The sequence below is a fragment of the Cygnus olor genome, chromosome 4 (assembly GCF_009769625.2).
Source record: "Cygnus olor isolate bCygOlo1 chromosome 4, bCygOlo1.pri.v2, whole genome shotgun sequence".
Classification (NCBI taxonomy): Eukaryota; Metazoa; Chordata; class Aves; order Anseriformes; family Anatidae; genus Cygnus; species Cygnus olor.
In genome coordinates this window covers 6403288-6421194 of record NC_049172.1, presented here as the reverse complement: position 1 = coordinate 6421194, position 17907 = coordinate 6403288, and the positions used below count along the sequence as shown (strand labels likewise).

Below are 17907 nucleotides of genomic sequence, written 5' to 3'. Positions count from 1 at the left end.
TTCTTTCATTATCTCGTCTAAGAGCAGGCATTTGCCTGCATAAGAAGGAATCATCTTAGGACATCAGACATAGTCATTATCAGACTAAACTTAGATGAGGCGGGGAACTAAGATACTCTGAGATCACAGGAATATTCTTACTAGCTAAAGATGATTCATCAGGAAAAGTTAATGTAGGGTCACAGGTAGGAAAGCAATATTCAGGCCAGAAGCACAAACAAGCTGCATTTTTTTGTCTTAAGCCTGGCTTCGAGTATTTAGTTTTTGCCTTAGTTCTTCATGGTAATTTTAACTTTAAATTAATTAATTTTGATTAATGTTGTCCAGGATCAATTGTTGAAGCAAAATAGTGAAAGAAAACTAGCACTGCGCTTTTATATCCCAGCCAATAGAAGGCAAAGAAAACTGCCAAGTAGATGCAGCTAAAGACAGCCGCACTGCTTCAAGAAATAGGTGCAACTACTTTGTCATTGCTTTGCTCAACTCTACTCACTTAACCCAAAATGTAACAGTTACAAGTTCTGGGGTGGCAGGAAAAGAGCACAGCTGGTACAGGCAGCAATGGTGTGGTTTCTGTATGCTGAGGGAGGAGAGAGAACCGTGTTCCAGTCAGGATCACGTAAGGAGGCAATGGGTCGAGAACAATCATGCTCTTTCAGCTTTCCTGGAGATGCTCGTGTTCCCCGCTGTATGGTGTTAGCACTTGATGGACGAGCTCACAGTAGCATTTTGACCCAAATGGTGTTAGGTTTATGACCAAGGAATTACCACAAGAGTTTCCAGGTCTGGCAGGACTGTGAACTGGCCTGGAATGGCTCCATCTTTTCACCGGCTATACAGAGGCAAATTTTTATGCCCAAATGACCAGTCTCCTTGCCATAAAATTAGAGAACATCGGATAACGTGCTCAGAGATACACAACCCAGGACAAACACCCGTCCATCCCCACAGACCCCGCCCGGCCACCTCCCCTCAGCAGCGCGCCCCCCCTCAGCGGCCGCCCGCGGCCCCTCCCACCCTAACAGCCGGCGCCGCCCGCGCGCCCCCCGGCGGCTGCAGCGCCCCCGCGCGGCGCGAGCTTGAGGGGGCTCTGCTCAGCCGTGCGCGGCCCCGCCCGGCGGCGCATGCGCGGCGGCGGCGACGGTTGGCGGCCGTTGCCCCCCCCTAACGGGCGCCATGGTGCTGGAGAGCCTGGCCCGCATCGTCAAGGTGCAGCTGCCCGCCTACCTCAAGCGGCTGCCGCTGCCCGAGAGCGTCGGCGGCTTCCTCCGCCTCACAGGTAGGCGGCCCCGGGCCCTTCCCTTAATTCCCCGGCTCCTCCGGCTTTCCCCCGGGGGGAGAGGGACGGGCAGCCGGCGTTCGGTCGCCGTTAAAGCCCTGTGGAAGGAAAGCCACCCGACGAAGCCGTGTGGGGTGGGCAGCTGTCTGAGTTAGGTGGGGGGGTCAGGGGAAAGGAGGCTCCTGGGCCGCGGCTGGCTCGCACCGTGCTTCACCTCTCCGGCTGTGCGAGTAGGGGCGAGCCAGGGGCCCCGCGCGGGCGGGACGTGGGGTTTGGCTGCAGGCCCGAGCCCCTGCCTCTGCCTCAAGGGTCCGAGGTAGCCTCTGTGCAGAGCTGACGGACACAGCTGGAGAGGGCTCTGTATGGGAGCATGGCTTGTACATGAAATTAAGCTTTCTTAAATGTCCTTATATAATTTTTTTAATAAGTTTTTTAATTTTTTCCTGGGTGAGGGAGTGAAAATATCCATCTGTTAGTCATAGCCTTATCACAGAGCGAACAAGAAAGAAAATGCTACGTAGCATTAAATCCTTAGGTGGTCAGGGCATCTCAGTACTTTGCAAACTGGAACTGTGTGAGCTCAGGCTCTGGCATGGTACTGCAGGCAGAGCCTCAAATAGCTCGAATAACAAGATTAGTTTGGCAATAATAAACGAGAGGAATATTCTAACAAGAGCTGTCTAGAAATAGAAAACATCTTCAAAGTGTAGGATCGAGCCCATGTGTTCTTGCAGCACCAAGCTGTATGACTTCAGTAGTGCTGGGAAATGGTTTCATTTAAAACTAGGTCTGAGTACTTTTTACAGTGTGTATGCTCCTTGTAAACTTAAAAGCCCCATTATCTTTCTCAGGACAAGGAAACCTGTCCTTCTATCCCCGTAACTACTCTTTCATCTGAAAATGCTGTCAATTATATTGACCAAAAGAGAAGCTCAGCTGCTATAAAGTTGGAGGAAAGGGATGTAATGAGATTCAGAACAAAGCAGCTTCTCCTACCCCAGCTTTTGACAGTTTCATGCTTAAGTCATTGTCTTTTTAACCACGAGTGGTACTTAAAGTTTCTTAAGCTTAATAATACCTGAGCTTACTATCTTCTTGCTTCACATTTCCAGACATACGTTTCTGTAACAGGATTATTGTGCAGCCTCTGTATATGTTCACACTACACGGTCTAGTAATTAAACTTATTCGGAAAACCTCTGGTCAGAGCTTTCTTTTTTCTTTTTTTTTTTTTTAGTAGAAATGTTTTGCTGTCATGTTGTTAACCCCCTTAACAGGTACTTGCTTGAATTTGGAGGGAGAGGAATAAGTAAGCAACTGAAACCCTCAAGGGGAGACCAAATGTATGAAATGTCACTCCCAAAAATATTAAACATAGGTAAAGAAGGAACAGAGTGGGAAATTGCTTTGAGACCTTTTAAAAATTCAGTGGGCATAGCAGAAGAAAAAGCATTACCTCTAATTATTAGTGATTTCTTTGACTGGTCTCGTGTTGAACACTGAAAAGTGGAAACAGAGGGATAATCAAAAATACATAGCTATTGAGCCAATGTTTTGACACTCTTCATTTTTTCAGCAATCAGCTAGAATACTATCTGATGTCCTGCTTAGATATCTTCCTCTAAAGTGGAAATGAATGAAAATAGGAGAAAAAACAGCAAAATTTTACAAGGTGCTTAATAAGGCATAGGGTAGATGCAACATGTTGAGGCATTTTCAACAGAAAATGCTAGGATGTTATACCCTAGGCACATAAATTAAAAATGATCCTATCTTAATGCTATTAAAAGTTGTTGAAACTCACTGAAACCTCACTGCTCATGAAAGATTTCTGTGCTTACCCGCACCCAGAGCTGCTGTCAGTCTCAAGTTTTGTCTAATAAGCGTGCTTCCGCAAGCATCTCCTCTTCTGTGTTGTTGTTGTGTTCTTAGCGTGCCCCATCCTGAAGTTGTAACCCTGTAAAAGTAGGGGATTGCCAATTCTGGGAGTTGTTTTGCAGCAGTGACTTAGAGGTACTTCCGATAACAGGGTAATGGTAGCACCAACCATACTGTAAGTGGCTGTATTTTACATTGTTGAATAGTAATTCACCATTTCATAAAACAGATATGGTTTCTAGCTTTAAAATCAAATTTCCAGGACTGTTGAATGAGTATAGTGCAACTTAAAAACTGGAAGGAAAATGGTAATTATAAATATCTTTAATTGAATTAACATCAGTGAATGACTCTTAAACATTAGTGAAGATTAGATTTAAATTTCCTTTTGTGTTTATTACTACTACTAGAAGTTTTAGGGCATCATATTCTTTGGCAAATAATACGTCAAGCATTTTCCTTTGCTTCATTTTGGAGGGTCAGAAATAATATTGATCTTAAATCATTTAAAATGTGTTAGTATTTGTCCTTTGGCATCTGCTGAACTTAGGGACCGGCACTATAAAGCACTTGCTGGCATTGACTTTGTTCACAAAGTCGGGCCAGAACTGAAATTCGGAACGGTGCAGTGCTTTGCTTGTTAGTGCTTTTATTGCTTCTATAAACCTTTGGTAGCTTCCAGGCAGATGCAGCTTCAGTTCCTGTGGTGCATCAGTTGTAGAAACACCAGACCAAAAGCCCAGGGAAGAACCTTTCCTGTAGGGTATCGTTAAGGTGTGCTGATTATAGACCTTGAGACACCTGGTGTTTGTTATGACCTTGCCAGACCACAGTGGAAAACTGCTTGCTTGGAGAGAGGAAGACTCTTAACGTCCAGTGCAGAACTCCTGAAGGTAAAAGCAAGGAGGGAGGAGGGAATTAATGTGTTTGACCTTGGGTTTGAAAACGGATAGCTGAATTATCGCACTGCTGCTGCTCAGAAGCCTCTTTCAGTTCCTTGTCATAGCTGCTTTACCCTTCCCTTCTCAAGTTCGCTAAAATGAACAGTGTTGCCGTCTGCTGGCTTTGCTTTCTGTCCTGGTAAGTTTCTTTAAACTGGAACAGCAATTAACCTCAGAATAACGTGATCAGAAGTGAGAAAAGGGAATTTCAAGGTCTCTCTAGGTGCCAGTCTCCTTTCCATAAACATGATGCATTCCTGTGTGGGCTGTCACGCACCTGGCATACATGTTACGAGGGATGTGAGTGTGACAAGCTGCCAGGCAGAAAGAGGACAGTTTTGTGGGTCATCTTTTACTGGCAGAAAGAAGGAGGGCTGACATCATGACCAGAGAGTCTGCAGAGCTCATTTGAACAACAAATTTCTTGTTTGCAGACTAGCTTGCTAACCTACCTTTGCTTTGGCTTTCTGCTTTATTATTTAGTGTGCTGTGCCGTTAAAAGGACGGTCACCTCTCCACCTTCCCACCTGCTGAATAAGCTAACATTGAAGTGGTGTGCACAGTCATTTGATTTTAGTTTGTTTAGCAATGACAACATCAATAAATGATCAAGCAACCAAACAGAAAACAGGACAGAACGGCTTATTAGTTCTGAAGAGAAAATAGTCGGGTCAATATTTTGAACCTGCGTGAAGAATTGCAGCAGTTTAGAGAGAATACAACCACAGTTCCAGTATTCATTTTGACTGGTAGCTAATACTTGTTAAAACTTTGGCTTGCGGTTGAGTTGTTATCTTCAGAAACTGCTTTTGAGTCTGCACAGGGTCATTTCCACGTAAATGAGCTAAAACATAAAATCAAAGTGAAAGATCAAGAAGGGCTGGTGAAAAACATACAGGCAGTAAACACTGGCTTTGATTTGACTCAGTGGCTGGTTGGTCCTCTTCTGCTCACAATGTTTGTGTTTCTTATTTTTTGGACTTGTTACTGTTGGACTAAAAGTTAAGACAACCTTTTCTCGAAAACCTAACACCATGGCCAGTGGTCCATGGCCTCAGCTTCTTGCAGTTCTCTGGGCACTCCTGTTTCAGTGATGTTCCTGATACTTTCCAGGACTTATCTTTGGGATTGGTCTCTATCCTAATACAAGTCAAGTTTGAAGACTAACCTCTTCGATCCTCTGCTCTCCATTTCTGGCTCCAAAGACTGCCTCTTCCCATGCAGCAGAGCTGATAAAGAATCTCCAGAGTCAATGTAGTTGCTGAATTCTGAGTATCAGCTGTGAAAATAAACAGAATTTTGTGAATTGCCTTACATCTGCTTCAGAAAGGTATGACTGGCTTCAAAACCACCAAGCAGCTTGCGGTTGTAGGAAGATACCTTTGCATTAGTTTGGGTGAAGGCTCCCCTGCTCCCCTACCCCTCCCAGTCCAAAGGTCTGGGACTTTTTACTTTGTGACAGTATCTTGTTTCTCATGCCCTAGAAACATGGTCAAGTTGTTTTTTTCAGTCTAAAAGTATGAGTCTGTGGCATTCTTGTTGACAATAAAGTCAACTTACGATTAAGATACAAGTTGGTATAACTTGGGGCTTTCCAGAGACTCCCAGAGTAGTGTTATCTCAATAAATCATTGGCTACTGAGGACAAAAGTCTTTATCAGCACTTAGCACCGTACAGATGCTAAATAATACCCATGATAAATAATATCCCTGTACTTTCTATTCCTGTTTGTTTCTAGTTTCCTTTCTAAGAGGTTACAGCTGTCATGTTCCTCTTTCACTCGGATGAACCCAACTGGTTAGGAGTCTCCCACAGACACAACTGGTGTCCCAGTGAGTGTTCTGACTTCGAAGTCCTGTCAGGAAGTTTCAAGCTGTACTGAGATGCCACTTGCTGTTCAGTTGCTGGTCTCTTAATAACATTTAATTCTGGCCAGAGTGCTCTTTTTTGTGTGTCAGTCTTAGTCCAGTGGTATTTCTAACACTCGATAGGTATTCTGCTTCTCTTTGTGGTGCAGCTGTTGGGATGCCTATTCTGTCTTGGAGTTCAGTGTAACTTTGTAGATAGGCAGCTCTTTGCCAACAGTCAAGTTAAATATTGAATTTGATTTTTTTTTTTTTTCAGTGACCAAAGCTTTTTCCCTCTCTTCTAAAGCATGTTTTAAGTCAGCCCTTCACATAAAGTCAGAAAGCACGTTCAGATGACTGTTGAAGGGCTGTTCTGGAACAGTGCATCTCAACTGATGTTACTCATGATACCATTTTTGCTGTATGAATGATAAGGCTGGAACATGGCTTAGTTTGTGTTGTGTGTCTGTGATTGTTATCATTTACCTCTTAGCTTCACAGTCCCACCAGAGTTACCACCATCTCGTGAAAGTTTGAGATGTTAAGTCCTTTCTAATAGTGGTAACTCAAAGAGTAAATGATGCTATGCCAGCAGCTTCTAAAATGGAGTGTGGCCATGTATGGTGCAAGGCCAGAGGGGCTGCCTGGTTAGCTGGCTGTCCAGACCTCTTTCCTCAGGACACTCTGTGAGAGGTTTGCCTTGGTGGCTCCTGTCGTTATCCTGTCCTGTGTCTTTTCAGACGGTGACAGGGAAAGGTGTCTGTGAGAACTAAATGGTCAGCCTTTTTGGGGGACCACGCTGTCTGTCCAGAACTTAATATTTCTCTCTACTGGAATATTCAGGCAACTTTCATTTTTAATGAGCATGTTCACTACGTTATTGAAGGAGAGTAAAACTGCTCAAATTTTTTGTCTTACTGTTATTTACGGTAATGATAGAAAAGACAAACAGTTACTGCTGTCCAGGAAGCCCAATGTTTTGTGTAGTATTGAGATACTTAAATGTTTCCAGATAGTTATTAATTAGGGCCCACAGCTTGTTGAGGGAACAGAGACCGGTCTGTTGTGGTGACTCCTAGGAAATACTGTCAAAAATTGTTGTGCAAAGGAACCACTGCAAATGCAGGCGTGGAAAGACAGTACTGAAAGTTCTTGCAGCATCTTTATCATTTATTTATTTGTGGCGCATTTCCAGGTAAATGCAGTAAGCATGGTTTTCACATCAAAGGATATAGAAAGCCCAGAGAACATAAAGCTATTCCTGCAAAGTATTTTTGTTACATGGTGTACTTCCAGAACCTTCAAATTATTAAGAAAGAAATACTGCATTTTAACTGGAAAAGTTAGACTGGAAAAAAAAAGTTCCAGTCTAACTGGAAAAGCATGAGCAAGCTCTTTATTGTTACAAATAAAATTAAGCCTCACAAAATAATGTGATTTCTGAGAGCTCACAGTCTACCTAGCATCCTCAGCCTGTTCTATTGCATTCAAATTGTAGAACAAAATTTTGATATGTTCTGATCCTAAATCATTTAAAAGAGGAACTTGATTATTGTTTTCTCTTACAAAGTGCTTGTGTAACTGTTTGTGCTCCAGCTCATTCAAGTTCTTTGTTTCTCAATTTAAAATGTTTTGAACGCCCTTCTATTTCTTTATGACTATTCAGATTTAATGTATTCTCCAGAAATTAAAACCAAAAAACCTCTCTCTATTGCTACATGCATTGTTAAATTACACTGGAGTATTGTCACAGCTTGTTTTGTTGGAAAAGCATATCAGCCTTTAAAGTATATCCTTTGCCGGGTGCTGAATTTATTTCAAAGTTCAGTAAGTCTTTTTTGTACTAATATGTCTTACCTGTACTTAAAATAAATGTCTCAGATTGGTAAAAAGCAGTTCCCTGGGGCTTGACTTATGTAAAGGTACCTAGCCAGTGTCAGGACTCCTTTTCTATGTGCATTGTAGAAGCTTTTTGTGGGTCCCTGAGCAAACAGAGCTCTGAAAAATAAAACAAACAAACCAAAAGCAATGGTAAAGGTTTTGTTAGTGCTTGTTTGATGATAGGCATTATATCTGCCAAAAGTTTCTAAACACAACTTGTGGAACTAAGCAAATGAGGAAAACTTCAAGAATAAAAATCTGAAATGAGCAATTAAAAAAACTAATTATAAAGCATATTGAATAGTTCTTCATATACAGAATGTAAGATACTGGCGCTGAACCATAGTGACTTTTTACTAACTTCCCACGTGTCATCATGCCCAGTTTGCTACTACTTGGTGGTGTTTTATGTCTGGTGAACAGAACCTCTGTAACTTTAGTTCCTCATTTCAGTACACCTTTTACTTGTTTTAATTTTTGTTCCATCAAGTCATCTTCTAGAGTGTTAAAAAATTAACTTCAGATGAAATTCCAGGAGTCCAGTTTGTTCCTTAGCTACAGTAAAAGCCAGATTTTAATCTGGGGCTTCTTTCATCTTATGATTTACCCACAAAGTCTCATCTGCCCTCAGAGCCTTGCTGACTGAGCAGTCCCGTTCCCTACCCTAAGCCTAAATCATCTGAGAATAGCTGACGCTGCACCAGACTGAAGTGGTGTCAAGAGCCAGTCTGAGTTCCACCTGTCTTTAGTTTCAGAATGGCTGCGGTTATTGCCTTTCCTGGGCGTGCTGGCCTTGCTGGGTTACCTTGCTGTTCGTCCATTCCTTCCCAAGAAGAAACAGCAAAAGGATAGCTTGATTAACCTCAAGATCCAAAAGGAAAATCCAAAAGTAGTGAATGAAATAAACATCGAAGATCTGTGTCTCACTAAAGCTTACTGCAGGTGTTGGCGTTCAAAGACGGTAAGGTACTTTGTGCTACTGTAGGATTTGAGGTTGAAACTTGCATGTTTTTTATCAGTTCTGTGGTAGTGAGTTGCAACAAGGTGACCTCTTGCTTTTCTTTGGAGGTGGAATAGCATCCTGGTTTCAGAGAATGGCACAGTTCTTACTTTTCTCTACTGTAAACCTAGCTACATGCAGAGAGAAACTGTTGAAATCTGTAATAAAAAAACAACACACACTGGGGTTTTTCCTAGAAATAGAGTGACCGTCTGTGATTTAGATTAAAACAAAACAAACCTTAAGGTTTGAAAATATATTTCAACTAATTAGAAGATAAGTTAGAATCATTAAGGTTGGAAAAAAACTATGATTCTATTCTATGATGGAAAAACAATACTTATAAAGTTGTTCATATTAGAATGAAAGTAGAGTGGGGCCTCTGAGGGAAAGCATATCCCCACCTGGTCCAGAGCAACCACTAGGTGACTGCTTTGGATGGTCCGTGTCCCCTGCATCAAACAGAAGTAGATGGGTGATTTTCATCTCATTCTTGCGACTGTCCTGATGTCACTCTGATGTTGGCCTCTCTAGACTGAATGATTTCCTGTTTTAACAAAAAACTATGCCTTGGACCTAGAAAGCTCTCTCAAGTACTTTTTGTTCAGAATAATCACTTCAGAAAAATATTTCAGTTTTGCTTAAAACGGTACTTACTGGCTGAAAATGATCTGTTGAGAGCACTTTTACTGGCTCCACAATAAACCTTAAGCCCATAGTGGCTGCTTTGTTCCCTGTTCCTTCATGGCGAAGGCTTCATCTCTAAATTTGTCTATGAACAGCTATTTTAGGACCTCACAAACTTAGCTACCTGTTAACAATGTGTTTTCTTTTTTTTTTTTAGTAATGCGTCTGATAGGGGACAGGGAGTTTGACGTTGAAATGGGGCATAGTAGGAGGAACGGAGAAACTAGCAGCAATTGCTATACAGAGGTGTACTAATTTCTCGTTTGTTTTCTTCCAGTTCCCTGTCTGTGATGGCTCTCATAACAAGCACAATGAACTAACAGGAGATAATGTAGGTCCACTAATACTCAAGAAGAAAGAAGTATAGCGAATGCTTAATCCAGTAGATCACGACTGATAAGTCATTTATACTGTTGTAGTTGCAAGGGGCAGCATTTTATTATGTGATTGGTATGATTTAGTCTAATGATGGCTGTAGATTTCTTTTTGGGATAAACTGCATTTAGACAGTGCTAAATCTGTCACTGTTTGATACTTTATTCTGAGAAGAACTGTCTGCTTTGTAAAACTGTAAAGTAACTATCTCTGTATATAAGTCGTTTATTTCAACAATAAAATGACTTCCTACAGTTAAGCCTTGTTTGTATGAACACATAATTGCAAAAATGTCACTATTTCCAAGGGAACAGGTCAGCCAGTAACATTGCCCCTTTATTCTGAGCTCCCGTTTGTCATTCATGCTCTTGTGAGGAAAGAGATTTGCTCCTTGCAAAGTTCGTATGCACTGCAGATGCTGCTACTTGTAGTGGGGACTTTTATGGGTGGAGTTGGTTAAATGACAGAACCACGAAAGGGGAGGTGAACTGTATTCTTGGCTTGTTACTGATTCAGAACGGTTATTAGGGCAAGTCAGAACTTTGCTGTGGTAGGGCTTAATTTCAGATGCAGGTAAGTAACTAAGTGCTACTTATTTAACTGCTAGACTCCATATTAATTCTTCTAAAGTGCTTTATTCTTCAGTGAAAAACTGTATTGGTCTGCTTAAAAGTACAAGTTAGACAATTGTCTAAAATTGTGGCACAAATCTAAGGGAAGTTTTGACTGTTCCTTAACAAGCATTTTGTTTGGCTTGTTGTTAGGTAGGTGGGAAGCCCCAGAGCAGCATGCTACTGCCAAAGCTTATCACCAGTGCTGGAACAAGTACAAGTTAAGAAGCCGTTCTCACACAAGGGCTGTCACAGCAGCAACAGAACTGAAGTAATCCCTGTATTTGTAACCGTTGTAGGTCTCGGTACCTAAAGCTCTTGCCTTGCAGCAGAACGTGGCAGATTAGGATGTGACTGTGGGTTACCTGACTGCTTTTACACAGCGTGTAACAGAACCGTGGTACAATCTAGCTTTGTTTAAATGCCTCACGGGAATCTTATCTTAATAGATGAAAGCAACCTGTAACCGCTACCCCATTAGGATATAACATTTATAACAGAGGACGATCCATAATGATATTGTCTTGTATTGTACCGTTTTCCATTCTAGATAACGTATAATGAACACTGAGCCCATTTCGCGGGCTTGGTGGAGAAATTGCTAGATGAAATATGAAAAACATTTTTAGACAGTGCTTTCCAGCTTTTCAATCCACAGCCTAGTGCAGCAGTCAGTTGTTACATACAACTGTGTGCACTTTTAACTTTTATCAGGATACTTCTGCATTCAGGTAATTTGATTTCTCCCTAAGTTTGAGAAGTAAGCTCTGTACATCATCCTGTTCTCACTTCCATTGCTCCACTCAGACAGATGCTGTCAGTGTAAGTAGTACAGCAAAAGTGGTTTAGTTTCTCCCAAAACGCTATTCTAAAAGGAGAACGACAGTGTAAAGCTTGGCCTCTCGACTCTGGTTCTAGGACAGTTTGTAATGTTTTTTTTCTTCCTGCTTGCTATTAGAGGTGACTGCTGCTACACTATCTACAACTAGTTTTTCATTTGTTTCTGCTTATGCTCCATTCCCCTATAAACATATTTGGAACTGCCCTAGCAGCACTCACAGTTCCCTTTTAGAAAGGACATTTTAATAATTTCTACATGATACTAAAATTAAGATCATAAGGAGGATAGACGACCATTTCCTTGCATTTCAGTCTGTGAAGGGAATACTATCTCTCATGGCCTCAGTTAAATGGGAAGTGAAGGAGGTGCCCATCTTCCCTCACGTGGTGTTGAAGCAGGCCTATGTTAGGTGCAGTGAAGAGCCCTAACATACATGGATTGTACATTCTTGTAGGTTTAATACCCTTGGCAGAAAAAATAATTTCATCTTCTGCAAGTATCGCCTGCAAAAGTACAGCTATAAAACTGAAATAAACAAAAACTTAACACTGGCTATAGTATTTTTGCTGTAGAAAATCCAAACCAAAATTTCTGCTGCTGCTTTGGTTATCAAAGTAAGAGTTCAGTTTTCGCCTACCTGCCTTGTGAAAATTGCTGTGCAATGCATTAATGTTCACATCAGTGCTGAGAAGGGCAGCAAAACACTTCCCAGGATGAAGGAGAATCAGGAGAATCTATCACCAACAGCTACCGGAGTCATTTTCATTCTCTTTGCTTTCAGGAGTCCTTGGAAGTTTGTTGTCTGTACCAACAGCTCTCACCAAGTAAATGAAATTTACTTGAACCGCTAAGTTCACAGCACTGGATAGGACTGGCTTATCTGATCCTGTGCTGCTTGCAGCTTGGATTCTTCATCTGCAAGCCACATGCAGGAATTTTCCCTCTGAAGTTAAAATGATGTCCTTGAGAAGACAGATGCCAAAGTAAGAAAAAAAAAGTCACTGCTGACTCCTTTAACAGTTAGCTTGCGCTCTAAGTGCAAGTCTGTCCATTTAAGCAGACACCCCTCCTCCTCCCCCTCCAAGAAAACCCACCACAGTTTACTTATCTGTTCAAATTATCTTCTACGGGTCTACGGGGTTAGCTAAGAACTAAAGTGTCAGCAGAGCCCTTTATCTCGGTTGACAAGAGTTGAACCAATTACCTGCTAGAATATATTTGGTCACATCTTGGCACGGGGTGACTTTTCTGCCCTCATTTGGAAGCTCTACACAAAGGGATAAATTTGCCCAGTTGTAAGAAAGACCAGGACTCAGGCAGTAGACCAAATCTTCACAGTCAGGAAAAAGCAAAAGCCAGAAAAGCAAGACATGGCATGCTGCAACATGCCTTCTTTACGCAACTCAAACGCTGGCGCTTACCTTTCTTTTGACTATGAAGACTTGTTGTAATGAACTACAATGAAACATGTAAATGAATAAATTTAGAGAAGGGTGTCTGATTTGAGTTGACTATTAGACAAAGTAAATGTGAAATGCATCTGGCACAAAATTTCATCTCTTGCACTCTGTATTTAAAAAGCAAAACGCAAAAACTGCCGTTCACCGTTTTGCAGCCATATTACATCCCCAAGTGTTTCACAATTAATTTTAGACTTCATCCAAGTTCTCTAGAATGCGCGGTTTGGCTGTAAAAGAGAGAGAAAACAGTGATTATAATTACACTATCATTGCATCCCCAGCTTGTGTGATTTCCTGTGTCCAGATGGCCCATTTCTGTCTTTTCCCATATGCTGCCTGCTGTAACTGCCCGCCGCATGCCGCCAGGACCACGCTGTGCCGTCAGACTGTTCTGCTGCAGAGGCTCTCCTCCACCTTCTGGTGCTGCACGTGCACACAGTGCTCAGTACTCCTCCATGTTACCCTGTGATTGTGTCTGCATGACAGCAGGGCTCTGTTGGCTATCGGTTACTGCAGGTTGCACCCTAATTTTATTTCCTCCAAGTAAGAGACTGCTTGGCACGGCACAAAGATTTTATTGGCTTGAATTTATGCATTATTCAAGAATGATTTCGTGGCATTTTGATCAAAGGGAGGTGGCCTTGTGACTTTACCCATGCAAACTCTAATATAAAGTGAAATCGTATCTCTTTAAATTAACAGCTATTTAAAATGAGCTGAAATTGTCAGTCTCAGCCCTAATGTTATGTTTCTTCTCATGAGAAGACAAGTGTTTTGTTCCTGTCTGGAAGACAAGGAGAGGAGCATTATAAAGCGTTAATGCTCTTCATACTAGATCTGCAGGACTATGTATGAGCTTCAGTCTGATTCTCGTTCACGATTTAATAAAGGTCGAGGAAAAAGGGTCTTGTAACAAACAGCCACACGCAGTGGTGAGGAAAGAAAAATTGAGTATGGATTAGAAGACAGAAACACTTTCATTGGTACAGCTATTCAAGGTCTCAGAATAGTGGGGGGAGTGATCTTGACGAATAAATTGAGAGTGCACAGAGGTTAAGGGAACATGATAAATCCAATTTATGAGATGCTGTTATGATGGTGAGCAAGTATTAGAGGCCATCATGAACAACTGTTCGTCAGAGGTTTGCTTGCATGTTTAAGGTCGTGTTCAAATCTAAAGGACTTTAATTGTTTACACTTCTGTTACTGAACAGCCTCCAAATGTGGCATAATGATGCCTCCCTGAAAGAGGGTTCTAATTTGTATAAAACTTGATGAAAAAAATGAACTATGTACAGCTTCCCCTTGTAAATTTTACTCATGTAGAATGTATTATGTGATAGTCACTGATAAAATAAACAGCTTATTCCCTCACAGTATCAATTAAGTCTACAGACACTACAATTTCCGAATACAATTAGCTCCTTCTAAACTACCCCTGTTTAAGTAACTGAGTGCCTCCATCAGCCACCTAAAGCAGGCAGCAGGGGCACAGAAGTCAGTGGACACAGTAACCACCAAGTGCAGCACTGCAACCATGCATCAGTATGTGCAGTTTGAGAGCACCTTCCTCCGGTGAGGGAACAAACGGGAACTGAGGACTGTACATTCCCTAAAGAAGTGGAGAGAACAGCAGCGTATATGGTAAGGATGCCTGGAGAACATGAAATAATAATTGTACTTGACAACTGTTAGGGGAAACTTACCAAAGACCTTCTTGGTGTTTTTATCACTGTGCTCGAATTGCAGGCTATAAACCTTAAATATCTATATATTTTGGGAACCTTGCTTTTTGGCTTGGAAAGGAAGCCATATTAAAAGGCACATATACTAAGCTGTAATTATTCTGTATACAGAGGCATACACGCACTCAGCAAATCATACAGTTTCAGACAGCTTTCTTTTAAAGGTATTGTCTTACCTTTTTGTGTTGCATAGTAACAATTCAAGAGCTAAAATAGGATTGGTTAATCCTTGCTTACAGATGCCAAAAATCTCTGGACACAAAGATATTCTATACGGTATCCTGTAAAACAACCTCAATGAATTGCAGTGTAGAGCTCCTGCAGACAGCCCTTGTCCACCTCGATTACAACCACAGTATAAAATCCTTATTTAAAAAAAAATAAATAAAACTTAGATTCTGAGGAATGCTGTACTGACTCCATGTTTCTGAAAGGAGCAGAAAATGACCTACTTAGAGCCAGTTACTCACCCAAAATATAGCAAAGATTTGTCAATATCTGTAACAGGCAGTACCAAACCCAAACTGATACCAAATCTAAAGGCAAGCGCAGGGTTTTGATCAACAAAGGAGGTTTATTCCTGGCTTTTGGACAGTCAAGAAGATAAAAAAGTGTAACAAGTCATATGGGAAAGTCAAATGTGAACTATATTGCACTGACTCTGCAGGAGGCATCTATATTAAATAAAATGAAAACAAATCAAAAAACCAAACCAAAACAAAAGAACACCACCACCAAAGCTCACTTTTTGTTCTCCCTGGTGAAACATTTTGGCAAGAGATTCAAAATGAGCACTGCCACTCATTACCATCATCCACAGCTTTACACAACTTGTGTTTTCGGAACACATGAAGGTGCTAGTGCTGTCACATAGCAGCCTTTCTGAAGGAAGGTGTGGTGAGGCTTCTTTCACTTTGTACCATCCCTCTCAGCACTATTTTTTCCAGGCTGTTCAATCCAAGTCTATTACTTTTCTGTATTAATTAGAGGTTAAAATGGCACGCCAAATCTGAGAGGCCTCCAATCCCCAAAGCCAACCCAGCCATCCACCTCTTGGAACACTGAGAACTAACTTGTTATTTTTTTGGTAAATACTTGTTTTACTTTTTTACAATTATCCAAATGCAGATGTGAGAAGGACCAGATCATTGCATTTTCTCAGCCAAATCAGTAAAAATTTAGGACAGAATAACAGGAGATACCTGCTGACCCATAAATCCTGGTTTGAGGTCTGCCGCAGAACTCTGCTGAGTTCTCCAGAAAGAGCTGAGGAAGAAGGGGACAACTCATTGCTACCTTGGCCTTGTCCTGCCAGCAACCCCATCCTAGGGGAGCTCTCCCCTGTCCTACAGCAGCCAGGGCTAGAACATAACCGCTCTCAGTGGCTGAAGAGCTGGCTTTCCCTTGCTTGACGTAGTGTTGCACAAGAGCTGAGGTACACATGTGAAGCAGCAGCTGTCCCAGTCCCATATAACCCTTTCCCAGTCCTCACAGCCTCCTTGAAACTCTCATCCTATTTTCAAGCTCAGCCCTTTCTACCAGCACCAGATACTCCTGTATTACCACAGCCCTGATGGACCCTGGACCCAGCTGCCTGCTCCAGCACACAAGAACAGCTTGCTGCTCCTTGCTGGGACCAGAAATGACAGGCCCTTGAAAGCAGGCACAAAGGAACGTGTGCAATGTATGGGAGAACAGCAATGGGAAACAGCAAATTTTGAAACCTGGATGAGGAAGGAGAGGGAATCACCAACCCATGGCAGGATTCGTTCACTGTGCGTCAATCCTCTCTAATTCAATAGTTGCATTCTTTGAGCTGTTGAACTTGTCATCTTACAGCCCAGTTTCAACCATCAAGAAGTTATTCACGTTAGTCTCCATTTTCTTCTGTTTATCTACCTCATGACTCCACTCCATGCCTGAACAATTCTGATCCTCTCCCTGGCCTCACACCCACGTTTCAAGTAACTGTTGACTGCTAACTTCTGAGTGACTCATGGCCTGGCCAGCCTATTCACTGTGTGTTTAGCTGGTTCATCTCTTAAAGCACTATCAACACTTTTACATATTTTATAAAACTCCACCAGAGCTGCTTTTGAAATAGCACATATAAGCAATACTTGTTTTGGTTTCCTCCACAACGATTACAGGCACAACATGTTTACTCAAAAGCGTAAGGGCTGAAGGACCATATTCCTTTCGATGTCCATCTCACGAAGGTTCACAGGCCTCTGCCTCTTCTCCAGCTTCGGCACCTTCCTCATCTTCCTTGCTGTTTGTCTGCACCTTCTGCAGAAGTCTGGGCCCTGCCAAGCCAATAGCCAGGGCTCCAATTGGAGCAGTGATCAAGATAGCCAAGAAAGCTACCGTCAGTACATCCATTCCATACTTTTCGAGTTGCTCATCCTGATGACTTCTTGCTGTATCCAGGGCAAGGGAACCTATTGCAGCCTGTAGGAAAGAAAGCACTGTTGAAATGGAGCAAGTAACCTTTACCAGTGAAACAGGGAAAAAAAGGTCTAATCCACATTTAACATCAGGGTCCACATTTAACATAAATTCAAAACTTTTAATATATTCAAACCCCTTAGTTTCTAGTACATAGAAAAGTAAGGGTTCTATTAGCCCTAGAAGAACAATTTTCAGTTAGCTACACTTTGAATTTCCTAAGCTAATGAATTTATCCAGGTGGTTCCCTCCTGTGGAGAACATTGCTTAGCTGACATGTTATGCCATTCCTGGAGAAGGCACAACCAGCATATTGCATATTGGAGCTCTTAAAATTCCTCACCTTGAGAATGTGTCCTGACAGCAGGCTGACTAGTAGTAGCAGCTTCTGAATATTTAGTTTGCAAATCTTGCAATAATCCTTGCCTGTTCTGATTATTAACTTCTGCTTGCAAATAATCATGCTATTGAGGCAAAGCTCTAATGACTGATCACTGAGCAGGAATGCAAACAGCCTGAGGCTTCTCTAGCAATAAGCCTGTCAGACCACCCCTTACTGAAGTGACCACAAACTGAAAACCCTATCTGAGCCTTTGGTGTGGCTGCCTCAGCAGACAGTATGAGGTTTAAGAGGGAAATGCTTTTTACCTTTGTTTTGAGAGTCCTCAAAACCTGTATGTAAAGGCACAATGATCTGCAGTAGCAGAGAGAAGGTTATTCCCTGTTGAAGTATTTGTATGTACAATTCACTGTTATTAGTACAACTTAGAATGTAAGCAAAACACCCTCACATGGAAGGTCCCCTACGCCCTTTTCAAGCAGACTTAGCGGAGAGTTTGTATTCTAAATTGCCCTACTACACTCTGCTGCTAAGAGGCCTGATCCTCTCCCTGATTACTGCCGTGCTAGTTAG

General features: G+C 41.9%; 2 protein-coding genes across 8 annotated transcripts in view; one reads left to right on the top strand and one right to left on the bottom strand.

Moving 5' to 3' along the window:
* The window catches only part of LOC121069133 (sodium/hydrogen exchanger 9B2-like), a 37400-nt gene that overhangs the window by 2861 nt on the left and 16632 nt on the right, over positions 1 to 17907 (bottom strand). For 3 of the 7 annotated variants that reach the window (XM_040554915.1, XM_040554920.1, XM_040554921.1), the window contains exons 12-14: positions 11979 to 16997; positions 7804 to 7944; positions 3121 to 5377 (exon numbers count right to left, since the gene is read on the bottom strand). In XM_040554915.1, the coding sequence (XP_040410849.1) occupies positions 16758 to 16997 (240 nt within the window). In that variant the 3' untranslated portion in view covers positions 3121 to 5377; positions 7804 to 7944; positions 11979 to 16757. The remainder of the gene's footprint in view (positions 1 to 3120; positions 5378 to 7803; positions 7945 to 11978; positions 16998 to 17907) is intronic. The other 4 variants (XM_040554919.1, XM_040554917.1, XM_040554918.1 and 1 more) reach the window with 4 other exon arrangements.
* Positions 1102 to 10148, top strand: CISD2 (CDGSH iron sulfur domain 2). The gene is made up of 3 exons (XM_040554926.1): positions 1102 to 1279; positions 8577 to 8788; positions 9792 to 10148. The coding sequence occupies exons 1-3, from the start codon at positions 1177 to 1179 to the stop codon at positions 9879 to 9881; spliced, it is 405 nt and encodes a 134-aa protein (XP_040410860.1). The 5' UTR covers positions 1102 to 1176; the 3' UTR covers positions 9882 to 10148.

Excerpts from the sequence above, each read along its gene's own strand:
- CISD2 (XM_040554926.1), top strand. The coding sequence starts at position 1,177 with ATGGTGCTGGAGAGCCTGGCCCGCATCGTCAAGGTGCAGCTGCCCGCC. Across the intron at positions 1,280-8,576 it reads CGGCTTCCTCCGCCTCACAG|TTTCAGAATGGCTGCGGTTA; the intron begins GTAGGCGGCCCC and ends ACCTGTCTTTAG. Across the intron at positions 8,789-9,791 it reads GGTGTTGGCGTTCAAAGACG|TTCCCTGTCTGTGATGGCTC; the intron begins GTAAGGTACTTT and ends GTTTTCTTCCAG.